Below are 26,918 nucleotides of genomic sequence, written 5' to 3'. Positions count from 1 at the left end.
GGGCGCGCCCGCTCTGCAGCGCGCGTTCCAGAGCGCACCCCCCGCCCAGCCCCGGACCCCGGGACCCGCCGGGGGCGCGTCCGCAGGCGAGGAGGACGCCACTCGGGGTTCGCTACCGCCGCGGGTCGCTCCGAACTTGCTGGGGAAACTAGTGCGGAGGGCGGGGCCGGGCCGGGGCCGCCGCTGGAGGAGGAGGAGGAGAAGGAGGAGGAGGAGGAGGGGCGGCCGCAGCTGCATCCAGCCCCGTTGGCTTCCTTCCCAGCGCTCCTTCGCCGCCTCCTCCTCTTCCTCCTGTATGAGTCAGGCATTTCCCGGGGATTTGGAACAGCCACGCGCGGCCCGAGTTCCCGGAGCTGTAGCCGCCGTCGCTGTTCCACGAGCGCCAGCGCCGGGGCCGCCACCGCGGCCGGGAGCACCCGCGTCCCGGGCGCGCACGCACCATGGAGAGGGCGGCCCAGGGCGCAGATGGCGGGGGCAGCAACAGCAGCAGCCGCAGCAGTAGCCGCGCCACCTCGGCGGGCTCCTCGCCCTCCTGCTCCCTGGCCAGCCGCGGGGTGTCCAGCCGATCGGCGGTGGCCGGGCTTGGCGGCGGGGGCAGCCGCAGCAGCCCGGGCTCGGTGGCCGCTAGCCCGTCCGGGGGCGGCGGCCGCAGGCGGGAGCCGGCGCTCGAGGGCGTGCTCAGCAAATACACCAACCTCCTGCAGGGCTGGCAGAACAGGTAACGCGCCCCCGCGCGCCGCCCCGGGCTGGGTGGTGAGTGTGCGTTCCCTCCCAGCGGCGTGCGGGAAGTGGGCCCCGCACTGGCCCCTTCCCGCGTCCCGGGCCCGACTCCCAGGCGGAGTGCTCGGGAGGGACTAGGTGCGTTATCATGATCCCCCCTCCGGAGCTGCGCCGCAGTGGCGGGGAGGGAGGCGACAGCACCTGCGGGCACTAGGCTGGGCTTCCCGGCTCTGCCCTGCGTGCGGGCGCCCGCACCCTGGGAAGGGGGGGTGGGGTGGGGGCTGGAAAAGGGACGCAGAGGGAGAGCAAGCTTTATGCCCCGCGGCAGTAAGCCTGACCCAACGTCTGGTCCGAGCCTGGCACGTGGCCTCATAACAGAGTTCCTATACAACTTCAGTGTTTGCAAACACCAGGAGCAAAAACAACAGAAAAATTCCGTGCCACTGATCCCCGGCGCCTTCTGGCGCGCGCGCGCTGCCCCCACCCCAGCTGGCGGCTTGGAGCCTTCAGTCTGGCCACCAAGTGTAGTAGATTTGTATAGTATCCGCTCGGGCATTCGAAACGGACACTTCACTATCATTCTCATCACCACCACCACCACCACCACCATCATCATCTCCCTCTCCGTTCCTTTGAAGTCGTGCCTGCTCGCTGTGCCCTCGCGGTGGAGAAGTCTAGTTAAGGACACGTGTCACTATGAGGTTGCCAAGGGAAGGGGCCTCCCGGCACCCCGTGGGTGCTGGTTACCCGGCGGCGGGTCTCCTTGGCGAGGCAGGTTTGAAAGGAGCAGATGTGGCACTCTGCTGTTTACATTTTTAATTTGTATTTGAAAACCCAGCCAGAGGGAAATACAAACGACTCCACCGGGAGATTGGGGCTTTTTGGAGAGGCCACTGATGAGGTCTTTTGTCCTGCCTTTGCTAGGGCTCTTTACCTTTGAGGACATGGAGTTCCTAAGGCTGCTTGGGAGATTTGAATTTCCTTCGGGAGCTCTTAACTTGGCTGGGTGGGCTTGATTTCTTGGTCTTCACTCCAGGGAGTTTCTTTGCAGAGGTTCAGTGTTAGTTCGGACACTTGGGAGGTAATTTACAGGGAAGGCATGGGGAGGAAGATGAGTACCTATGGAAACTTCTGTTGTTTCTCTACTGGTATGGGAGACACTTCCCAGTCACCTGGGTTGCCTTGGAGATCCGTCTGCTGCTACTCTGTTAGTGGAAGTTGCTCTTTAACTTCTAAATCCTTTTGTTTCTGAAAATAGCCCTAGTGTTTGCTCTTGCCTCTCTTTTCCCCCCTTCGAAGCTGAAAAAGAATAGATAGAATGCGTGGGATAAGAGGGAGAGATATGACTAAATCCGATTTCAGTTCGTGGCTATTTGTGTCATTTTTCAAGGCACCTCAGGTTACCTTGACAGAGACAATGTTTTGTGTTCTGGGCAGTCACTTTTCTGTCACACTGTCCCTTTCTCCCCCCTCCTCTCCAAGTAGCTTATGGGACCAACCAGGCTTTTACGCTGGATTAAAGTTATTTAAGTTGGGGATGGTATTTTACCTGGAAAGTATATTAAAGGATTTGTTCTATGGGGTGGATTTAGGAGTAGTTCATGCTTTTTGTATAATTTAAAATCCACTGGGGGATTTAGGTTGAGGTTAGACTGTGAAGAAGAAATATTAATAACAACAACAGCAATATCAGTGAGACCACTTAGATGATGGCAGGTTCAGAGGTGACATGTGGGTCTGGTGTACTGCTCAAGCTCATCTTTATTGCATTTGTTTACAACTGCACGCGTTGCTTGTTTTTATTGCAGAAAATTCACTTTCCTAAGTTGGCCTGGCCCCATAATGCATGTATTTAATTTATTATTTTTGTGGGGCGAGGGCCCACTCTGTTTTGCTCAGGACTTACTCCTAGCTCTGTGCTCAGGGATCAATCCTGGTAAGGAGGTACGATCATACGTGGTTTCAGGGATTGAACCTGGGTTGGCCGCGTGCAAGATAAGTGCCTTATTTGTGCTGTGCTATACCTCTGGCCTTAGTAAAGCATATATTTTTAAATGTTCAATATCCTATTTAGACTTTCTTAGTAGCATTGTAATCTACCACCCCAGCCCCTGAGAAAGTCAGTTTGGGCCAGAACAGAATCTGAACAACATAAAGAGTTGATCCCAGGAAAAGTAGCTGAACCTTTGGGACACACTCAACTTCAGAATATGGGCCACTTGGCTTAAGCTCGTTGGCTGCGAGAGGGTGACATCATCAGAGCCCAGGGAAAACGTGCACGGAGGGGCTTTTATCATCCTATTATAGTCACTCAAGACACTGTCTCAGCCTTAACAGCCTGGTAGAGACTGTAAAATGGGGTTCAAGAGCAAATGCCTCCTTGCAGATGATCATCAGTATTCAGAAAGTGACAGTTGCTTGCAGAGTTCACATTTTTGTGTTCAGTGATGAACTAAGGGCAAATGTTTGTGGGAATCATTTTGAGTGAATCCATTTGTGCTGTTCCTCCAGAGCAATAGCTCTTCCCCCTCTGTTTGGTTTTCACAGGAAGTGAGCTTTTGGGAGAGGGGCGCTGGGAACTTGCGGCAAGCAAGCCAGCACCAAGTCAACGTGAACCAGAGGAGGAATAGAAAACTGTGCTCAGGTTGCCTGGAAGGATTTTAGGTGGAGAGGCAACGCAGCCTGACTTGTGCTTTAAATCGTTTGCTCTGGAGACTGGAGCAATAGCACAGCGGGTAGGGCATTTGCCTTGCTCACGGCCGACCTGGGTTCGATCCCTAGCATCCCATATGGTCCCCTGAGCATCGCCGGGTGTGACCCCGAAAGAAAAAAAGTAGTTTGCTCTAGCAGTGGGCAGGTGAATCTTTCTAGGGCCTCAGACTGGCAAGCAGAGACCAGTTTAGGAGCCCAGCTGGTGTGTGTGGGGGGCGACCAGCAAGAGATGCTGGGGCTTGGGTTTGGGGCACAGGTGATAAAGAGACTTGCCATAAGGAAGAGAGAAACTGCTAATAGATTGAAGTGGAGGAGAGAGGTTAGGGAGGATTGTGTGTGTAGGCAGAGAGGCCGAGGTGCCCTTTAGGGAGACCAGGGTCACAGAAGCAGGAATATTTGTAGGTAAAACAGAAGGCAGCCCTGGGCTAGGATCAGTTTTTTTTTTCCTTTTGGGGTCACACCCAGTGATGCACAGGGGTTACTCCTGGCTCTGCACCCAGGAATTACTCCTGGCCATGCTCAGGGAACCATATGGAATGCTGGGAATTGAACCCGGTTGTGCAAGGCAAACGTCCTATCCTCTGTGCCTCGGGCTAACATCAGTATGAATGGTCTCCCCTTGGTAAGAACTTGGTTATACCAGTTTGCTGATGTCCTGAGACCAATGTTACTCTCAATCCCAGAAGAAACTGTTTAGGGGGTGCTCATATATTTGAAGTAATCCTTTCTAATTGGAACTGGGAAATGACATTTCAACAGTTGAAGGTTTTTTTTTTTTATTTTTACTTTTTGTGATTTGAAGAAAAGGCGAAATGTACACAAGGAACCAGCTTTTGGTAATGGGTAGAATTGTCAAAATGGGAAAATTGCTGCAAAGGCAGATCTTGAATTCTTAAGAAAGGCACATTTTGGCCAAAGAAAATCGTTGCCTCCCAGTGACCATTTTATTTGGATGGTCAGCAGGATGTGGACAGAGCCCTTCATCACCATTTGGTACCCAGCTTATGGCACTAGTTCCTCAATTGCACTGGGCTGCCATGGTCTCATGATGCAGTGCGTCAGGTGTTTGTTTTGTATGCAGCTGATCCTGAATTGATCCCCAGCAATGCTTATGGTCCTAGAGCACCAGAAGTGATTCCTGAGCACAAACCCAGTAAGCCTTGCGTACCTCTGGATTTTCTCCAAAATCAACAAACAAATGAAAGATTTTGCAAAGTGGTAAATTTATCCGAATCTCCACATCATCTCTTCTTAAGTGGATATTTTGTGGTGCATAAATATCTTGGTTTAGTTGCTTGTTCCATCTTCTTTATCCTTGTCCGCCTCCTCTTTGTCATCCTCTTCTTCATTCTCTTCTTCTTTGTCCTCTTCTTCATCCTCTTCTTCCTATTCCTTCTCTTCCTTTCCTTCCCCCTTCCCTGTTCCTTCTCCTTCCTCTTTTCTCCTTCTCATCCTCCTTCCTACTTTTTCCTTCTCATCCTCCTTCCTCCTTCTTCTCACTTCTTCTCCTTTCTCCTCCTCCTTCCTTCCCCCCTCCCCTCTTGTACCCTTTCCTTCCCCTAGTTTTTATTGTTTTTTTTTTTTTGTTTTGGGGTCATACCCAGTAATGCTCTGCTTTACTGGGTATGACCAGTAAAGTGCTTCAGGAATCACTCCTGCTGGTGCTTGGGGAACTATATAGGATGTCAGGGATCAAATCAGGGCCAGTTAAGTGCAAAGAAAGTACCATACTCAAGCACTGTCTCTCCAACTTAGTTTCTGAGTGCTTTGGTTGCCCTGGGGCCATATTTAGCTTTACAACCGTGGGATTCTTTGGAGAGATATGATGGCTCCTTGTTGGAGGGTTGTAAGAACTTGAAGCAAATGTTCCCATCTCTGGGAAGTGACTTACCCTCTTGCCCAGCCTCCCTTCTCTGCTGGATTTTGCTCTTGGCACTTACCCATGTTCTGTCATGATATATAAGTTACTACTGGGGGTTTCCCTGCACTGTCATAGGTTCCTTGAGAACACACAATTAGTTTTAGGTTTTATCTACTACCCTGATCCCCTGTTTAGAACAGAGTCTGGCATCCAATAAGGGCTTGGTAATAATGTTGAATGAATAGGAAAATATAAGAGCAACAGAGTATAAATCCACCAGAATTTAGTTCTGCTGGGCCAGAGCAATAGCACAGCGGGTAGTGCCTTTGAATTGCACGCAGCCGACCCGGGTTCGATCCCCGGCATCCCATATGGTCCCCCAAGCACTGCCAGGAGTAATTCCTGAGTGCAGTGCCAGGAGTGACCCCTGAGCATCGCTGGGTGTGACCCAAAAGGCAAAAAAAAAAAAGAATTTAGTTCAGCTTCAGCCAGTGCTTGCTGCTCTTAGAGGTTTTGGTTTTCTGCCTTGGTTTTTTTCTCTGTTTGCTGTATCCCCTGCTCTCTGCTGTCCTCAGGGTTGGGCCTGACTTAGTTGTGTCCTGCGAAATCTAGCTACAGCCCATAGAGCCGCCGAAGTGTGGGCTTTAAGGACGGCCCCGTGTCCAGGGTTTGCCGCTCTGTCAACAGCATGCTTTGTGAATACGGGCTATAGCTTTAAGCCATGATTTCCTAGAATTTGGGGGCTATGTGAGCTGTTTAGAAAAGTCAGTGGGGTGATAGTAATTTGTAAAACCATGAAAGTAAAAGGAATGTTGTTTTGAGTCACCCTAATAAGCTGAGAGGCGACTGGTGATACCAGGTTAAAAATGGCTGCTCTGATGTTGCTGTTTTTGACCCTGGAATATCTGTTCACACATCTTGCTGTGTGGGTTGCCGGATTGTTCTAGGCCTGCACTTTCAAATCCTTTAGAGACGCTACATTGCCTCATTGACATTAATAATGAAGGGGTGTTGCCTAGGTTACACAACAGAGCGTAATATGATTTATGCTTCAAAATGTTTCTTGAGGGGCCAGGAGACGGCACAATGGTTTCTGCTCTGGCCTTATAAGTACGAGGCCTTGGTTCCATTCTCGGTACTGCCAGCGGGCACTCTCATCCTGGCATCTCTGCTTTTGCAGTAACATCAGCAGAGGGAAGGAAAGGGGAGAAATGAAACCAAACACAGTTTTTATTGTGCACCTGCTTTGGGTTTGCTACTTCCGCACGATCTGCTCAGTTCCCCTTGAGAAATGTAAGTTGCAGTGCCAGAGCGATAGTACAGTGGGTAGGGCGCTTGCCTTGCATGCGGCTGTCCTGGATTCAATCTCTGGCCCTTACATGGGGGCCCGTAGCCCAGCTCCTTGAGTGATCCTTGAGTATAGAGCCAGGAGTAATTGGGTGTGGCCATAGGGTGTGGCCCCCAAACAAACACATTTTAGGGCTAAATTGTAGAGCTAAATTGTAGCCCTAAATTGTAGGGCTGGAGAGACAATATAGAGGTTAAGGCACTTGCCTTGCATGCAGCTGACACTAATTTAATCCCTGCATATGCACAGCATATGGTTATTGTAGCATCACTGGGGGTCAGCCCTAAGCAGAGAGCCAGGAATATCCCCTGAGCACTCTCCTGGGAGTTGCCCAGGCTCTGAGTCATCCTGCCTGAGTCCAAATGCTGGAGTATTTGAGGAGATTAATACTTCTTAAAACTCAGTGGCTACTGTGGATTTCTTCTTTGGTTGGTGGGACTATGGATGATTCTTATTCTCCTTGCTTTTCCTCTTTTCTATTGAACTTACCTTCCTTTCTCTGATTGAAAAAGTTATTGAGAAAAACTGTTTCGGCCACACGACATCTTATTATCTCATTCCTACTTTGGACAAACTGGCAGGCTACCGAATGTAACCTGCCCACACGGCAGAGTCTGGCAAACTCCCCGTGGCGTACCCAATACGCCAAATACCAGTAACAATGATGGGTCTCATTTTCCTAAAGAGCCTTGAATATAGCACCTTCTTAAAAATCTCAGGGCTAGGATGAAGGAGACATTACTGGGGCCTGCTCGAGGCAATTGACGAATAACAGGATGGTCGTGATTCGTCGTGATTCGTGATTGAGAAAAAGAAAAGCTGTTCTTCCCTTCTTCCCTTCTAATTCTGAATAATGGAAGTTAAATCTTAGAGGATAGACTTGAAGTATGTCATACTCTCAGAAAAGTACACATTTCATAATTAAATATAGTTCAGTGAATTCACTTTACTAAGTTCCATTTAGTTTGGTTTGGGGGCCACACCCTAGGTGCTGAGGAATTTCCCTCAGCTCAGTTCATGGGAATTGTTCTTTCGGGTGCTTGGGCACTATGTGGTGTCGGGGAATAAACCCAGGGAGTCTCTCATACAAAGCATATGCTCCAGATCAAGAATCAGTAGCTACCCGCTCATGTACCCCTCTTTGTGGTCATAGTCCTGTGCGGGGAGGTCCCACACTTCTGACCTAACCAGTTCCCTAGGTTAGGTCTCTGCTTGAATTTCCTATTTTGCTTTGTGTGATTTTTTTTTTTGCATCTGACTTTTTTTTTTTCTTTTTGGGTCACACCCGGCGATGCACAGGGGTTACTCCTGACTCTGCACTCAGGAGTTACTCCTGGCAGTGCTCAGGGGACCATATGGGATGCTGGGAATCGAACCCGGGTCGGCCGCATGCAAGGCAAACGCCCTACCCGCTGTGCTATCTCTCCAGCTCCGCATCTGACTCTTTTACTCAACATTTTGCAGGGACACTTGTTGCTGTGTATGGTTGCGGTCTGCTGGTTTTCATTGTTGTTTGGTACCCCTAGGCATATTTATATCTATGGAGATTGATATTTGAGCTTTCCCCAGTTTCTAGTCTTGCTGTGAATATCTAGTTCATGAGTCTGATGAATATATGTGTATGTGTGTGTTGCTCTCTAAGTGCGCATCTGAGAGTCAGACAACTGGCTTACGGTGTTTGCACGTGTCCAGGTTACTATATGCTGCTGGGAAGAGTTTTTCAAAGTGAGTATCTCTGTTTCTACTTCTCCCAGAATAGCTGAGAGTTTCCAGTGTTCCACATCCTTCTCTCTTGATGGGATTTGTTGTTTCCACTTTAGCCAATCTGCTGGCTGTGTGATGGTGGCTCCATGTCTTTGCCTGAGGACTATTAAAGTTTAGTATCTTTCCATGTGGCAGTTGGCCATTTGGATGCCATAGTTTGTACAGCGCTATTGAAATCCTTTGCCCATTTATGTATTGGGGTGTCTGCCTTTTTTTTTTTCAAATTATCTAAGAGGCCTTATATAACCTGGGAATGAATCTCTTTTTGGCTAGATGTAAACAAACAGGCACTGTGTAGATAGCAAAGCAAGGTAGAATTTCTTTCACTTGTGACTTAATCATTTCATCTCTTACTGTTGTTGTCTTGATAAACACAAAATTTAAATATTAATTGCACATTTCTTCAATTTTCTGGGCACTTTGTTCTTTTCAACCCTGCCTAGCATCTATTTTGGGTTTTTATTTGCTTACCTTTAGGTTTTGGGCCACATCTGCCACTGCTCAAGGGGCTACTCCTGACTTGGTGTCAGGGCTTGCTCCTGGGGGACCACCAAGTGTGGGAATTAAACCTGGACCTCCTGTCATTAAAGCAGGTAACCAACCTGTTGGGCTCTCTCTTCGACTGCATTGAAGAACTTTTGGGGCGTGATAGTAAAGCTGGCCTCTGATGTTTACTTTCCAAAAAACCAGTGAATTTTAAAATTAATTTGAATATGTTTTAGATGGTTGGAGTTAATACATGGGGGACATGAACCGAAAGCAGAAGCTTTATTGGATGACGTGGACTTGAGTCTGTATCGGTTCCCTGTGGCTCTTTCCATGAATGACCACACACTTGGTAGCTTAAAACAATGGATATTTGGGGCTGGAGCGATAGTACAGTGGGGAGGGTGTTTGCCTTGCAGGTGGCCGACCCGGCTTCGATTCCCAGCCCCGAGCACCACCAGGAGTAATTCCTGAATGCAGAGCCAGGAGTAATCCCTGAGCATTGCTGGGTGTGACCCAAAAAGAAAAAAAAGGTTATTTTCTCCTGGTTTCAGGGCTGGAAGTCTGGAATCAGTTTCACGGTGCAGATATAGTCCTGTGTTCTCTCATGGGTTATGTAAAAATCTAGTCTCTTAGACTGGGGTCATTATCCCATGTAGGGTTGGTTTCATTGAATGTATGGATTGTTTTAAAATTAATTTTAAGATTTACTTCCTCGGCTGGAGTGATAGCACAGTTGGTAGGGCGTTTGCCTTGCACACGGCCCGACCCTGGTTCGATCCCCAGCATCATATATGGTCCCCTGAGCACAGCCAGGAGTAGTTCCTGAGTGCATGAACCAGGAGTAACCCCTGAGCATCACCGGGTGTGACCCAAAAAAGAAAAAAAAAAAAAAGATTGACTTCCAATAAGTGCTTGATGTATGTACCTATTTGCCTCTCTGTTGAAAAGGGGTCATGCCTGGGAAAAGTTTCAGAAGCTCTGCAGGACCATTCATGTTCAGCCTCTTCCAGATTTGGGGGGGTCACTGTCATCCCTTGGCCCGTGATTGCATCACTGTAGTTTCTGCCCTTCTCTTTAGGGAGCCTGTTCTGAGTGTGTGCCAGATCTCCCTTGTCTTTCTCTTAGAAGGACTCCTGTGATGACACTTAGGGTTCCAGTCCCACAGTCCCCACTAACTTTCCCGTTGACACGAGCCTTAATGCAATCACATTAACATGATGCAATGACATCTTCCTGTTCTAAGGTAATAGGGCGATGTGATTTTCGTGGGGTCCTGGGATGAGGACTTGGATGTTCCAGGGTGGGGGTGGAGGCCCGTGCACTCACAGCTTCCCGCATGATTACGATGCTGAAGCACCCACCGTCTCCCCATCCACCTCTCTCCCCACAACCTTGGTCGTTGCCTTGGTGACAGCCATCTCTCAGGGAAGGGCGCAGGTTGCAAGCAAGTGGCGAGTGGCTTATTAGGGAGGTTGGTGATTGATTCATCTCTGCGGATGAGGCAGCCCCGGCAGGACCAAGGTAGGCCGAGTTGGGAGGGAGAAGGATTCTCATGCCAGCCAGTCAACTTCATTTTGTCGAGCAGGTATATCAGACTTTTCTTTGGGATTTCTTTCCCTGTTATTGAGCATTTTAGAAATATGCGCATCGTAATCGGTGATTCGTCCCATCACCAGAATGACTCATGAGCCTGAGGCCTTTTTAAAAAGGAGAAATGAACTGGCCTAAAATGTAAGGTCTGCGGTGTTCTTCGATGAGCTTGAATAACCACCTCGAGAGCCAAAGATCAGGCTCCCTGCAGCCCCGGCGAGGTTCTTGTGCTGATTTTCAATTTACTGCCCCATTCTCCTCCTTTCTGGTGTTTATCACCGAGAATGAGTACTGCCTGTTCTCGGATTGCTCGAGCATGAATCCAGTGCAAGAGATCTCCAGTGAAGTCAGATTTGTTTCTTTTTGTATTCAGTTTTCATATCGTTTGTGTGTAAGTCTTAGCATGGACATGGGCTTGCCTTTTCTCTTGGATAAATATCTACGGTAGGAATTTCAGGAGCCCACGACAGGGGGTGTCTGTGGGAACTCCCAGAGCTTTCCAGTGTGGTGGGGCCATGTCACATCCACCCCAGAGTGTGTTTGTTCCCTCTTCCAACCTCCTTCGGGGCTACTGACCAGAAGCTGGGCTGGGAAGGATGAGGGTCTGCCTTTTTCCCGGGATCCCTTTGCTTGGGGAGCTGCAGTCTGTAAGAGGCACACAAGCAGGAGACACCATGGAGACTCCCTTACTATTTGGTTTTGCCTCCTTTTTGTGTGCGACACCTTGGGCGTGCCCCTTCACTTGGGGCCGTGCTCTCTCATGTGGTAGATGGAACTTCCCAGAGGTAACGAGGCAACTGTGGCGTGACCCAGCGGTGTCTGTCCATGGGTTGTTCTTGTGGGCTTTGGCTGCTTGGGCCACCTGAGTGGTGCTGTGGGGTGTTGGTGGTGGGCATCCGAGGGTACCCCCGGTGGTGCTCAAGAGTCAGACTTGGGGCCTTGCACATGCAAGGCAGCTGCTCTAGGCCATTGGCCAACCTCCCCAGCCCAAGTGACCCGTGGTTTTGTTCTCAGAATGGTTGACTGTCGCTGGTAGCTGCTCAGCCTAGGGTTGGCTTCTGTGGTGGTCTGAGAGCCCTCAGAGATGGACGCGATCCCGAGGCTCTGCCGTGCCCTGAGAGGCGGAGGGAGATGATGGTGCCGGAAACGTGGGAGGCTTTTTGTGCAGCTCTGCCTGGCTCCTGAGCGAGGCAATTTGGGGCCAGTCCAAGGCAGAATTAAAAAAGGGAAAGCGCCCAGAATTTGATTTCTGATAATAACCAGTCTGGAGCACATATGGCCACAGCCTAGAAGGAAAGTGCTCGATTTTGGGACTCGTTGGTCTCAGTAATTCAGGAGCAGCCCGAGGTCAGTCTTGTTAGCCAGGCTTGTTCTCAAAAGGGTCTGGCTCTGTGGAGCCTTTCCTTGCGTGTTGTGGAGTCTTGAGAATTGTTTATGTTCGTGTGGGGTTTGGCCAATTTCTATAAATATTTTGATGAAAATACAATGAGCGGGAAGGTGACCAACGGCAGTTTCTCATCAGTCTTCTTTCTCAACTGTGCTCCGTGTTTGCTGGCAACGTTGACCAGTAACCCCGAGGAGTAAAATTCATTCAGTTGCTCCCTGAAGGGTGGGGAATCTGGGCCTTCTGCCCAAGGCCCTCAGGCAGGTCTGTCTGCCCCACAGCTTCTCTTTGCGGTGGCCGCTCCATCAGAGCTGGGTGCTTCATGGTCCGCCAGTGCCACCGCTGAGACTAGTTTCCTGGGTTGCCTGTTGTTAACTGGAGTCTGCACCGCCTTGGCCTCGTCCCCAAGTCTGGAGCGAGCTGGCAGCATCAGCCTCCAGACACATGCCTCTTTGCGGGTAATTAGGCCTGGCGGGGTGTTTTGGACCACGAAGCCATTGAGTACCCTTTGGGGCAGATGCCAGGTACCCTGTGAGAGGCGGGGACCCAGCTGGGGAGTGCGCAAGCCAGGTTGGCCTGAAGGAGCTGAACTCCTCCTGTCCGGACTCAGTGGGGGAGGGGCGGTTGCTTAAGTGCTTTTGGATTGTGGGTTGCAGTTGTCACTACATCTACTCCCCTTGCCCGGTGCAGGCCTGGTGCAGGCATTCGGTCTGAGGGAGCCGTTTCTCGCAACCTTAACCTCCCTCTGTGTGGTGACCTAGCGTGTACACTGCTGCCTGGGTAGGGATCCTGGCTCAGTTATTTGTCCCTTTGTGTGACCCTGGACAGGTGGTTTGTTTGCTTGTTTATTTTCTATTTTATTTTATTTTATTTTGCATTTTGTGTAACACTCGGTGATGCACAGGGGTTACTCCTGGCTCCACACTCAGGAATTAGCCCTGGCGGTGCTTGCGGGACCATATGGGATGCCTGGAATTGAACCTGGGTCGGCCACATTCAAGGCAAACGCCCTACCCGCTGTGCTATCACTCTAGCCTGTTTGTTTATTTTTATTGAATCACCATGAGATACACATACTAAGTTGTTGACGATTGGGTTTCAGTCATACAGTGCTCTAGCACCTGTCCTTTCACCAGTGTACATTTCCCATCACCAGTGTCCCCGGTTTCCCTCCTGCCTCCTGCCACCTCTGCCCCACCTCAGACTGCCTCTCTGGTAGGCACTTCTCTCTCTCTCTCTCTCTCCCCCCCCCATCTCTTATTTTTGGGTTTGCAATATTATGGTTTGCAATACAGGAACTGAAAGGTTATCACGTTTATCCCTGTACCTTCTTCCAGCACTCAGTCCAGAGAGATCATTTTCAGCTCTCACTGTCATAGCGGTACCTTCCCTATCCTAGCTGCGCTCCCCATTCCACCCCTTGTAGCAAGCTTCCAACTGTGGGCCTCCTGGTACTTGTTTCTACTGAAATTGGGTATAAGTCTCCTACTGTGTTTTTTCATATCCCACAACTGAGTACAGTCATGTACTTCTATGTCTGGATACGGGCTTTAAATGCTCGGTGCCTCTGTTTCTTCAGATGTACAAAGCAGATGACATTGTGTGTGTCGCAGAGATGCCGGGTGTGCCGCAGAGCTGTGTGTGGGGGACAGGGATGGGCACAGGAAACACTTGGATGCACTTAGCTTCGAGCTGTTGTTACGAGGTGGTGGGGGTGTTTACCCTGGCGAGCACTGCTATGGAAGAAGACTTCGTTCTGCAGGTGGCAGTGAGGAGGGGGTGGGAGGGGGTGGGGAGCCTTCCAGACTCCAGAGTTGAATTTGGAGGCCTGGAAGGAAGAGAGGAGTATGGTGGGGTAAGAATGCAGGATGTTGGTGGTGGTGATTGGGTAGAGAAGAGACTATCCACGGGAGGCCACGCTGTAAAACTGCTCTATGAAGAACCCTGTTTGGGACTGGAGTGATAGCACAGTGGGTAGGGCGTTTGCCTTGCACGCGGCCAACCCAGTTTCGATTCCCAGCATCCCATTTGGTCCCCCGAGCACCGCCAGGAGTAATTCCTGAGTGCAGAGCCAGGAGTGACCCCTGAACATCGCTGGGTGTGACCCAAAAAGCAAAATAAATAAGTAAATAAGCAAAAAATAAAATGAAGAACCCTGTTTGCTACTGAAGCCACAGAGCACAAGAGGTTTGTGTTGCCCGGTGGGAAAAGAATGCACATTCTGCAAGCTTCCGGCACATTCCGTGTACCCTCCAGTTTCATCGGCAAAATGACCTGGAGCTTCTTCCACTCTCTCCCTCTCCCCTTCCACACTCACACAGCCCGTGTTTTGAGCTGGATGCATGCCTGTCCCGGATAAGCCTATAATCGCACCCCTCCTCCTCCCCCTTGCCGCCAGGGATGGTCATGCGGTTATATTCTGGATGTGCGCAGAATGGTTATGCAGTTGTCTCCTGGAGCCTTCTTCAAACTCTTCCTTTCCACTTGGAATATGGACTTGTGACTGGAACTGGAACAGAGGCATGATGGCTGGAATTCTAGCAGCTGTTTTGAGCCTTGAGAGATGGTTGATGGCCTTTAAGAGAGAAAAGGACAGTGTAGGTCTCCTGAGGATGTGGTTGATTAGAGTCACAACACAGATCTGGGACTTCCAGTCTCCAGAATTTTCTCTGATTGAGGTGAGGGACACAGAGAAGCACCTTTTAAATTATTTTGGTTTGGGGATCATAATTAGCAGTGTTCAAGGGGCTGCTCCTGGCTCTATACCCAGGAATGACCTTTGGTGATAGTGAGGGGACCATAAGCGTTGCTGGGGATTCAAACTAGTGTCAGGCAAGATGGAAGCAAGTGTCTTGGAGCTGTGTCTTCCAGCCAAGCATTTTTAAAAAACTTGAATACACTGTTATAGAGCTATTTATAGTTGGGTTTCAATCATACAGTGTTCCAACACCCATCCCTCCACCAGTGTAGTTTCCCCACCACCCCTGTCTCCAGGTTCCCTCTGGCTACTGACACCCCCTCCCCCCACCAGCCTGTCTATGTGGCAGGCACCACTTTTTCTTCTCTCTCTGTCTCTCTCTCCTCTTTTGGGCACTATGGTTTGGAATACAGATGCTGAGAGGTTATCATGTTTGTTTCTTTACCGATTTTCATCATGCAGCTCTTATTCAGAGTGATTATTTCCAACTATTTTTGTCATAGTGGTCCCTTCTCTATCCCTACTGCCCTCCCAAACCAGCACTTATGGCAATCATCAACCATGGACCAGTCCTCCGTCCTTTGTTTCTACTGTTCTTAGTCTCTATGTATTTGTTTTTTTAAATATATATCCCTTTAATGAGTGCAGTCCGTCCCTATCATTCTGACTCATTTCACTCAGCATGGTACTCTCGTGTTCATCCATTTATAAGTGAATTTTATAACTTAATTTTTCCTAATAGGAACATATATTCCGTTGTGTAGATGTGCCGTAGTTTCTTTACCAGTCATCAGTTCTTGGGCACTTGGGTGGTTTTCAGATTCTGGCTATTGTGAATAGCCAAGCATTTTTTTTCTTTTTTTCTTTTTGGGTCACACCTGGCAATGCACAGGGGTTATTTCTGGCTCTGCACTCAGGAATTACTCCTGGCGGTGCTCAGGGACCATATGGGATGCTGGGAATTGAACTGGGTCGGCTGCGTGCAAGGCAAATGCCCTACCTGCTGTGCTATCGCTCCAGCCCCGCCAAGCATTGTTTTTTAAAGCCACGGTTCATAGTTAAACCTAATCCCAACTGAGGCAGGTGGAGTCTTTCTTACCGATAAAGAAGCCGTGATATAGAGTGAGTTTGTAAGTTGTGATGTCAGAATCCAGCTGACTCCAAAGCCTGTCTTCTTAATTCTACTTTTTCTTTCCTTTCCACTTGGAACGTGACTTGGAGAACCTGCCGAGGACATTGAGGCGGTTGTCCCTCCACGTAAAGGTGCTTGCTCATTCTGTGACTAGAGACTACAGATTGCTCTTTATTAGCATATTACCAAACACGGCGAGTCTTTCATGTTCTGCCCTCCTCTCTCTCCCGCTCTAGCTGTGGCTTTCCCCAGGAAGGGGTCCCTGGGTGATTGAGTAGCTGCCAGGCACACGACTGCCTGAGAAGTGCGGCCAGCAAGTGGATCGGTCCCGGCCAGAAGGCATCACAGTTTTCGAGGTCACCCAGTGTTGCCTCTGGCTGGCTGTGGGTAGGTTCTGGAGAACAACTTCTCCTGACCTGTACTGTTGCTTTTCCCCTTGGACTCAGTCTGGGGGTTCTGGTCTTTGACGAGGTGTGAGCACTGGCCAAGGAGTCCTAATCTGCTGGGAGTCCTTCTAGCTCATGGTGCATAGCAGTGGCTGTCTGCAGGAGGTGCGTGGGGATTGTGTGGCCCCCCCCGGCCGAGATGGGCATGCCAGTTTGCAAGAGGCACTTTGGGGACTCCTGTCTCCGAGATCCACCTTGTTACAGGGAACCCTACCACTCAGCGTCACCAAGTGTCTGTGTGTGTGGTCCAGTCAGATCACTGAGCACTGCTCCCTCCAGCGCTGAGCAGAAGGGGGCCTGGCCTGGGTTAATGCTGCCAGTGAGCGCATTCAGTCCTATCTATTCTGCAAGCGTTTCATGTTGACATCACACTTTGTACCAGTGAGATTTCTTTGTGGTCACTTTCATGGCTTGGTTGATGTGTCCATTTTTTTTTTTTGGCTTTTTGGGTCACACCTGGCAATGCACAGGGGTTACTCTTGGTTCTGCACTCAGGAGTTATCCCTAGCGGTGCTCAAGGGACCATATGGGATGCTGGGAATCGAACCTGGGTTGGCTGCGTGCAAGGCAAATGCCCTACCCACTGTGCTATTGCTCCAGCCCCATCTCTCTCTCTCTCTCTCTCTCTTTTTTTTAATCAGAAGACTGCAGTTGATCTGTTGGCCCAGAGTGCATTTTTATTTCGTTAGAGCCACTTCTTAATTCAGTTTCCTGTAACTGAAAATTTCCCGGCAAACAGCAGCTCTTAGGATTCCTTTAGAGTCAGCGGATACTCAGGAACTTTGTAATCAACATGAAAACGCCCTGTGTTTTTCTCCTCTTGAATAGCAAGATAGGCATTCTTGAGGGGTAGATGTAAATATGTATTTAGAAACTGTGTAGCAGAGAATGAGGGCCTGAATTTGGGTTAGTTCTGTGAGGTCACATGTAGGTCTGGTTGGAGCAGATTTTTGTTTCTGTTTGTTGCGAGGCCCTACCTGGCTGTGCTCAGGATTTATTCCTAGCTCTGTGCTAAGGGATCTCTATAGGCTGTGCTCAGGGGATGGTATGTAGTATCTGGGATTGAACTCAGTTTGGCTGCATACAAGGCAGGCGTCATAACCCCTGTACTATCTCTCTAGCCCTCGAGTAGATGATGAACAAAACCAAAGCCTGCTTTCACTTAGGAGAGATGCAATGCTATTATTCATGTCAGGGAATCCTCTGAATTTCTGTTTATCTGAAGATGTGTCTCCTTCCTCCCCCAGCTTTAGATCAGTGATTTAAGTTTCTAATGTTTCTTATTTTATTTCCATCTTTATTTTTGTTTTGCGCTGTAATTTGTAACAGCAAGTTCCTTTGTAACGTTGTCTGCAAAATGTGCTTTCAGTGGCTCAATTACGGATCTGATTCTAAAGGACATCGTGAAGATAATTGGAAAATTTGTATAGGCCTATAAATAATGTACTGTATGCATGTTAGTCATTTGCTTCTAACATTTGTGAACCAAAATACTGAGAGGTAAAAGAACACTATTTAGTCAACTTATCTGAAATAGTTCAGGAAAAATGCATGTGTGAAGAAAGGTAAAATGATAAAGCAACTGGTTAAATGTAAACAGTTCTGTAATAATAAGTAGTTGTATTATTCTTATGGACTGGAATGATAGCACAGCGGATAGGGCGTTTGCTTTGCACGCGGCCGACACAGCCGACCCGGGTTCGATTTCTCTGTCCCTCTTGGAGAGCCCGGCAAGCTACTGAGAGTATCTCTCCTGCACAGCAAAGCCTGGCAAGCTACTCGTGATGTATTCGATATGCCAAACACAGTAACAACAAGTCTCACAATGGAGACGTTACTGGGCCTGCTCAAACAAATAGATGAACAATGGGAGAATAGTGCTACACTGCTATTATTCTTATAATTTCTCCAAATGAGAAAATATACTACAACATTTCATAGACATTTTGGCTTATAATGAAAATCCTATGGGGATGTCAATACTCCTGGTCGAATGGAACATATATAAATACAGTGATTCTAAATACAATTATTCTGAGTTTTTGTTTGTTTTGGGGCCACACCCAGCAGTGCTCAGGGTTTACTCCTGGCTTTGCACTAGGAAAAACTCCTGATGGGGCTAGGGGAACTATATGGAGTGACAGGGATCAAATCCAGGTCACCTGCATGCACGGCAAGTGTGTGGTCACTTACCAGCTGTGTGGTCACTCTAGCCCCTATTATGTTTTATTTTTAGTTTTGGGCACACTTGGTTGTACTCAGGTCTTACTCCTGGCTCTGCACTCAGGGTTCATTCCTTGTGGGGGGTGGACTATATGGAGTACCTGAGATTAAACCCGGGTCAGCTACGTGCCAGGCAAGTGCCTTACCCACTGAACTATGTCAGCCCCCTGTTTTTCTTAACTCTAGTTTTGAGCTGTGTTCACTGAGGGATCAAACTTTAGTCTTCATCCTGACTAGTTTGAGTGATGCCCCGCAGTAGTAGAACAGTTTTTAGACTATTCCAGATATGAACCATAAGGAAGCCCAGTGGATTTGTTGATGTCTGTGAGCAGCTGTCCACCCTGCTAGGTCAAGCTGTCATATTTGCTGATGAAAAGACCATAAAAGCAAATTGGGAGAATTGTGTTCTTAGGACTGTCGTGTTGAGTTGTTTTGTCTGATGTTTGTCACCTGTAAACGGGATGAAGAATCATGCAGGTTGTTTGCTCCCCTCTTATCCAACTTAGAAAAATTAGACTCAATTCTCATTTGTAAGCACTATCACACCTTATTAGTTCTATTGTTTAGTATTATGGACTGGAGCGATAGCACAGTGGTAGGGCGTTTGCCTTGCACACAGCCAACATGGCCGACCCGAGTTCGATTCCTCTGCCCCTCTCGGAGAGCCCGGCAAGCTACCGTGAGTATCTCGCTCGCATGGCAGAGCCTGGCAAGCTACCCGTGACGTATTTAATATGCCAAACACAGTAACAACAAGTCTCACGAAGGAGATGTTACTGGGCCTACTCGAGCAAATCGATGAACAACGGGAGCACCGTGATGACCGTAATGGTTTCACTTGTCTTAAATTTGCTTGTAAGGGGCTGGAGTGATTGCACAGCGGGTAGGGCGTTTGCCTTGCACGTGGCCGACCCGATTTCAATTCCCAGCATCCCATATGGTCCCCTGAGCACAGCCAGGAGTAATTCCGGAGTGCAGAGCCAGGAGTAACCCCTGTGCATTGCCGGGTGTGACCCAAAGAGCAAAAAAACAAAAAACAAACAAACAAAAAAACAACAACTGTCACTGTCACTGTCCTCCCGTTGTTCATTGATTTGCTTGAGTGGGCCCAGTAACGTCTCCATTTTGAGACTTGTTGGTACTGTGTTTGGCATGTTGAATATGTCACGGGTAGCTTGCCAGGCTTTGCCATGCGGGCAAGATACTCTCGGTAGAAAAAAAAATTGCTTGTAAAATATAGATTGAATGAAACGATCTGAGGGAATGTGTCTTGGGTATTTTTGCCTGGTCATGGGCCAGTGTCCCAGAGCCCTTCTCTGTGGCTTCAGCCCTTTGTATTGCTTGACAGGAAGTTGCTGGCCTGGAGCTGGGTTCAAGTCTTTGCACAATCGATTCACATTATGTTCATATTATTTGTGGCTATTCTCGGCAGTGCATGGGTGACTACTACAAGGCAAAATTTGTTCTTCTCTGCAAAACACGCTCTCCATCCCTTTTGAGCCATCTCCGTAGGCCCAGATATTTGCATTTGAGTTGTAATGCACTTGGCTCTGGGGCCTGCTGCTAATGGAGGTCAGCACACTCAACATTTTTACCCTATGAGAGACTTGACCCTCTGGGGCTCCCTTGGATCCGCCCTTGTGCTCAGGGATGTTAGATGTGTATTGTTGGAGCGGCTGTGCTTGTGGGGCCTGAACCTGGATCCGGTGAGGCAGTGGTTAGCAAAGTCCTACCCCTGACCCTGATAACCTTGCTGTCCAGCTGCCTCTCTGGACCACAGTTAGGGCAGGCCAGGAGCAAACCTAGAGGAGCGCCATCTTTCAAAGGGTTGCAAAAGCCATTCTTACGGGCTAGAGTGGTGGAGTGTATCCTGCTTGCATTCCTAACGGGACTGGCCTGACTTTCATCCACCGCTCAGGGGAGCTTTCCTTAGCAGGATGTGATACTTACCTGGACACACTGCTGTGTCCTTAACTTCGCTCAGTTTCCTTGTGTCAGATGGGGCCAAGGAGACCGCTTCCCCAGTAGGGTTACTCAGAGAATGTGTCAGGATTTCTAAATGCTTGGCACACAGCATGGATGGCAAGCTGGGGAAGCAGCCCTTGCTTTGTGCTCCTGCTCCGCAGGCAAACTGGCTCAGTGAGCACAGGGATTAGGGACTTTCTCCTCTCCTGTGTGTTGGTGGACATGGAGAATGCTACTTGGTGTACATCAACTCTCAGTGTGGCATTTATGCTGCTCAAGCTCAGCTCAAACCACCCCCCTCTTTTTTATTTTGGATTTTTGGGTCACACCTAGTGATGCTCAGAAGTTACTCCTGGCTTTGCACTCGGGAATTACTCCTGGTGGTGCTTGGGGGAACCAAATGGGATGCTGGGGATGGGGTAGATCCCCGGTTGGCTGCTTGCAAGGCAAATGTCCTACTGTTGTTCTATTGCTCTGGCTCCCATCAACTCTTTCAGAGACAGATAGTGAGAGGTTTTAACCACTGTTTAGAGAAAGATGCCTGGAAACCTTTTCACTCAGGAAAGCTTGCCCCATCCAGCCTGCATCTGGTATTATTAGTATTTCCCCCCTTGAGTGTGAGTGGTGTCTCGTTGTGGTTTTAACTTGTGATTCCCTAATAGCTAATGATGTTGAACTGCTTTTCATGTGCTTTTAGGCCAGGAAGTTAAGCTCTTTGTTGATAAAGTGTCTGCTAGCACTAATAACTATCACACCGAGAGTTTTCTTTCTATCTTCTGGATACAAGACATTACTTGGTGATGGTATTTGCAGATGCTCTCTCCTCTCCCCTCCCCCCACAAACATGGATTTTTTTTCTCATCTCAAATTTTGGCAAAGTGTAGTTTATTTATTCATTTAATTCATTCTTCAGGGTCATCCTTTTGCTGTCATATCTAAGAACTCTTAATCCCAGGATGTGAAAACTTTTCTTCTCTTTTCCTTCAAAAAGTTGTATTGGTTTTCCTTTTTCATATACAACTTGTAGTCTATTTGGGAGTTTATTTGTGTATGAAATGTGAGATTTAGGATGAGTTCCTTTTTATTTTTGGCATTTGACTATCTAGTTGTTTCAGCATCACTTGTTAAAAGCAGCTTGGCTCTTCTGCATGGAATTGCCTCGTACCTTGGCCAGAATTCAGCTTATGGGGATTATGTGGTGGTCTTGTGGCCGCCATCCTAGTGATGGATGAGTGACACTCTGGTGGAGACTGACCACTCACTCACTCACTCAGCAGGCTGGATCAAACAGTTGTTGGCTGTGCCTCCTGGGAAGGAAACAACATAGTCATCCTCCTCCATCCCTTTTAAAGAGGGAGACTCAACCGTCTTCCTACCCCCACTTAACCCTCTAGGAATGTTAGGGTGGGTAAGAGAATACTTTAAACTGTGAGTCACAGCTCCATATGGCATTGGGTGCCTTTCAAAAACTTAAAAAAAATCTTTAAAGATGTATGTTTAAGTATTTAATAGCAAAACAAAAAGTTAAGAGCAATCTGATTATCTTGGTAAAACACAGTGGTATTGCACATTTTAATGATTGGTTTTCAATCATGAAAAATCACACCAATATCTCAGAAAGTGGGAAGATGTTCAGAATATATTGATAAGCCAAAACAGCAAGGTACAAATCAGCTTGTGAAGCATTGCTAAAGTATCCATAAATATATATCCGAAGAATATATTGGGAGGGCCCATGACAAAAAATGTTAAATTATTGTCTCTGAGTGACTGTTTATGTGTAAGTTTGGGTTTGTCTATGTTGTTCTCTGCTTTAGATCACTTTCCTCCTGGGTTTATACAGTGCTCATACACCACTATTGTAAACAGAAGCCAAACGACTGTAAAACATAGTATTTATCTGCAATTTAAATTTTCAAAAGATTTATTCCTGGATGTCTGTAAGAGCAGCTTTTTGCTAATAGATATTGATTCTCTCTCTCTCTCTTTCTCTCTCTCTCTCTCTCTCTCTCTCTTTTAAATTACAGCTCAACTGGTTTATCTGTATCCTTTATTTCAGTTTTGGGGTCACATCCCACATTGCTCAGAATTCACTCCTGTGTCTATGTATAGGGATCACTCCTGGCAGTGCTTAGAAGACTGTGTGATCAAACATGGCTTGATTGGGTCCTACCTGTTGCACTCTCTGGCCCTCCTCTGTCCATATCTTAGCCACCAATATACCACTAAATAACACAGAAAAACTCAAGGTTTTTTTTTTTTTTTGACACACTTGGCTGTGTTCAGGGATCACTCCTGGTGGTTCTTGGGAATCATATGTAATGCTGGGGATTGAACCCCGGGTGGACTATGTGCAAAACAACTCCTTTCCCACATTGGTGCTAAATTGTTTTGTTTTTTGAAGTAAATTTCTTTATGATTATCAGTTGTGGTTTGATTTGTAGGACTGTTTTATTATTCCCGTGTACCCAGGGATATGTAAACATTTGTTGGGTGGGAAGTGGTTGTCAGGGTAAAGAGTTGAAGAAGCCCTGCTCTACTAACGTCAGTGAATTTGTTGTCAGGGCACTCGTGGGTGTTCCACTTCTTCTGCGGGGGCAAAAATCACGTAGATGGGAAGCCATGGTATGAGACCAGTAGGCCAAAGGGTAGAATTAGGTGAGGCACAGGAAGGAAACAAAGTCAAAGGAGGATCACGGTCACAGAAGGGTTGAGAAAACACTGATGTAACTCATCTATGCGACACGGGCCTGTGTTAGGGTTTGGTCTTCAGTTACATCTGCTCCTGGGAGTTTCCTGGGCCAAACTGGTCTGTTTGTCTGGTTTCACTCTTTCCTTTCTCTCCCACCCATATTGTAAACGACCTTAGATCACACGTCACTTAATAGGAATGATCAACAGTTAGGGAGAACATGTTACTCTTTATGTAGAAAGTAGATCTAGAGCTAGATCCAGTCCATGAGCGGATGTACAGGGCTGAAGAGATCATGAAGGGGTTAAGGTGTTTGCCTTGCTTCCTATGGACCTTGATCCCTGGGTTCCTGTACCCGGCACCACATATGATCCCTGAGAATTTCCAGGGGCCACTCCTGAGCATAGAGCCAATAACAGCATGTGAGCAGCACCAGGGATAAGCCTCAATCAAAAAGGAAGTCTCATATGTAAGTGGAATCCAGCCTAGTGCCTGTATTCACTATGCAGCTGGGAGTGAGGGAACTAGTTCAGGTCCTGGAGCTCATGTGTGTGGCTCCGAGTTAAATCCCCAGCACAGAGTGATTCCTCAAGAGCACTTGATGTGGCTCTGAGCACTACCTCCCTGAGCCACTGTTGAACCCTCTACAGGTTTTTCGTGGGGTTGGGTGCTTAGGGCAAAGTTGTCTTAGGGGATCGCTGATGACAAAAAAGTGGAGCAGGGTTGCTTTCAGGAGAAGCTGCTGAGAGGAGGACAAAGCAGGGGATTCTGGGACTTAATGGAGAGAGTCGGAGGTGAGGCGAGGGTGCTACATCATAGGATGAGGAAACATTCTTCCCTGGAGACTTGGCAGAGCTGGAACCAGAGGGAAAGGAACCAAGTCATGTCACAGACAAGGCGGGTCAGCGGGAGGAGGTTGTACCCGTTGAGGAGCTTCATGAAAGAGTCGAGGAGGGGGCTCACTTGAGTGGGGGCTCATCTTTCTGTCCGAGGCGGTTGGGAAGGGCCCCTGGATGGTGCTGGTGGTGGGGAGCTGGGCTCTGTAGGAATGACTTGCCCTTTTGGTGGTTCAAGAGGGAACTGTCAACTGAACAATGCACTAATCAAAACATTTTTGTTTATTTTGGGGACACACCCAGTGTGCTCAGGGCTTGCTCCTGTCTCTGTACTCAGGAATCACTCCTGGCAGTGCCAGGGATTAAACTCCGGTGGGCCACATGCAAGGCACGTGCCCTATCCACTCTACTGTTCGTCCTGTCCCAATTAATAAGCTTTTCAATTGAGGTCACATTGGTTTACAACACTGTGTGTGTTTTTTGGGGTGCATGGTCACACCTCTTCAAATGTATGTTACTGAACTATGCATGTTACTGATGTCCCAACTCTGTGTACCATTCCTGGAACCACCTACTTGCTTTACTCCAGCGTCCCCTGCCCTCTAGGTATCTTAGTTGCCAGGGTTTGCTCTTGTTTTGTCCATATATATATATATATATATATATATATATATATTTGTTGTTGTTTTTTGTTTGTTTTTTTTTTTTTTTGTGGACCATTCCTGGCTGTGCTCAGGGATTATTCCTTGCTTCTGCTCAGGGACCACTCCTGATGGTGCTTTGGCTATCATGTGTGGTGTCATGCATTGAACTAGGATTGGCTTCATGTGCAAGGCAAACACCTTACCTGCTGTACTATCTCTTTGATCTGCTTGTTTGCAATTGCAATCTCTCCCCCATTTTTTCTCCTTTGGACTGCACCCATCCATGCTAAGGAGCTACTCCTGAGGTAGTGCTGGGAGGATCAGATTGAACGCTGAACTCTCGCCTGCAAAGCATGTGCTTATTGTAATTGGGTTCAGCTCTCTGATCCTGTTTTTTTTTTTTTAATATTTTTCAATATTTCACATAGTAGTGAGACCTGGTCTTTGTCATCTTTCTCCTTTTGATTTATTTTATTTATTTATTTATTTTTATTTTTGGGTCACACCCAGCGATGCTCAGGGGTTATTCCTGGCTCTGCACTGAGAAATTATTCCTGGCGGTGCTTGGGTGACCATATGGGATGCCGGGGATTGAACCCAGGTCGGCCGTGTGCAAGGCAAACGCCCTACCCGCTGTGCTATCACTCCGGCCCCATCCTTTTGATTTATTTTACTTAATAGAATATTATTAATAATATTGTCCCTTTCAACCATGTTGCAGATGTCAAGGATTGGCAAGTCTGTACTTTAAAACCTGTGCTAACTTCCTCTCATCATTTGAACACTTGGCAGATTTTGAGTTTCATCTATGGATTAGGTTGAAACAACGTTAAGTTCCAGGAATCAAATCATCTGACTCTGGTCATGTAAGAGAATATCCTTGTTCTTGGAAAAATCAGGAACTGTTCAGCTGTTCACGGTGACAAGGAGAAACTAACACAAACTGTTATAGGTTACATGGCTAGTTATAATGAACCAGAAAAACTGTAGTCCTCCCGTTGTTCTCAATTTGCTGGAGCGGGCACCAGTAATGTCTCACAACAAATTGTGAGACTTGTTACTGTTTTTTGCATATTGAATACATCACGGGTAGCTTGCCAGGCTTTGCTGTGTGGGCGGGATACTCTCGGTAGCTTGCCGGGCTCTCCGAGAGGGGCGGAGGAATCAAACCCGGGTCGGCCGCGTGCAAGGCAAATGCCTTACCCACAGAGAGAGAGAGAGAGAGAGAGAGAGAGAGAGAGAGAAGGTATGAGGGGAAAGGAAAGGAGCAGGATGAATGTGGATGGAGAGGCGGGAAAAAAGGGGAGACGAGAGGAGGAGAGATAGCTAGAGTGATCATAAAGCAGATGGACCAGAGTAGTTGTGAATCAGGGTTGAAGACCTACGGGAGAGTTCTTTGTGATACTCTTACAATTCTTCTGTGAAAGGTTTAAATCATCTCAAAGTGCAAAGATGGAGGCAGAAAGCATTAGGGGAAAGAAGAAATACCTTCTTTTTTTATTTTCACAAAGTTGTTCACAATAATGGATTACATTCAGTATTTCAACACCAGTCTCACCACCATCACACCTTCCCACCACCATTATTTTGAATTTCCCACCACCACTCAAACCTGCTGAAGAGGCAGATGCTAGATAATTTATTTGCCAGCTATGAATAATATAGGATGTCTTGTTGCCGCACGGTCCAAGAAATCTAAAATTTTAGATAATTAGGGCCTGGAGAAATCTCTGCAGCGAGCTGCTTGGTTCTGAGATTCTTTTATGTGTCTCTGGATCATGGTCATTAATGAACTTAAATAGTCACAGGAGACAGCATGTGGGTGTGGCCTCCACAGTCCCCTGTGGGCCAGGAGATGGGGAGGACTGGCCCATCCCCTATCCCATGAAGCCTGGAGTTTACCGTCACTAATCTTGAGTACCTGGATTTTTCAATGGGTTCTGGAAGATGGCGGCCACAGGATTCCTAAGAGGCATGTGGAGGGACAATGACTGCTCCTATTTGAGGCACCCCGGTAAAATCTGCCTGGTGCAAAATCTCGAGGCATCTCTGCAGCAAGCTGCTCAGTTCTGAGATTTATTTGTGTGTCCACACATAGTTCCTTAAAAAAATTTTTAAAAAAAAATTAAAAAAATTAGAACCTTTCCTAATAGCATGCTACATGGTCTTAACCCCCAAATTATGGCTATAAAATGAGAGAACCTACTTAAATTTTATTATCTAGAAAGGGAACTCTTAGGTGTTTAACAGTATATCCACTGCTAGTTTACACAAACTAGCTTAGCATAATGTTTATAACTTGCACGTACTAATGTATACTAATATAAAAGGAAATGTAGTGCTCCAAAACTTTGTTTTTTAAAACTTCTTAAAATTAGGAGCCACGGGGCTGGAGTGATAGTACAGCGGCTAGG

The 26,918-nt window shown here is 47.7% G+C and overlaps 1 protein-coding gene across 2 annotated transcripts in view; it reads left to right on the top strand.

Moving 5' to 3' along the window:
• Nucleotides 1-209: 209 nt before the first annotated feature.
• OSBPL10 (oxysterol binding protein like 10) overlaps nt 210-26,918 on the top strand; it is a 291,276-nt gene continuing 264,567 nt past the window's right edge. For both annotated transcript variants that reach the window (XM_056129183.1, XM_056129182.1), the window contains exon 1: nt 210-718. In XM_056129183.1, the coding sequence (XP_055985158.1) occupies nt 441-718 (278 nt within the window). In that variant the 5' untranslated portion in view covers nt 210-440. The remainder of the gene's footprint in view (nt 719-26,918) is intronic.

This window comes from Sorex fumeus, unplaced genomic scaffold (genome assembly GCF_029834395.1).
Source record: "Sorex fumeus unplaced genomic scaffold, SorFum_2.1 ptg000072l, whole genome shotgun sequence".
Classification (NCBI taxonomy): domain Eukaryota; kingdom Metazoa; phylum Chordata; class Mammalia; order Eulipotyphla; family Soricidae; genus Sorex; species Sorex fumeus.
The sequence above is the reverse complement of the archived record's forward strand: the minus strand, read 5'-3'. Positions and strand labels throughout refer to the sequence as shown.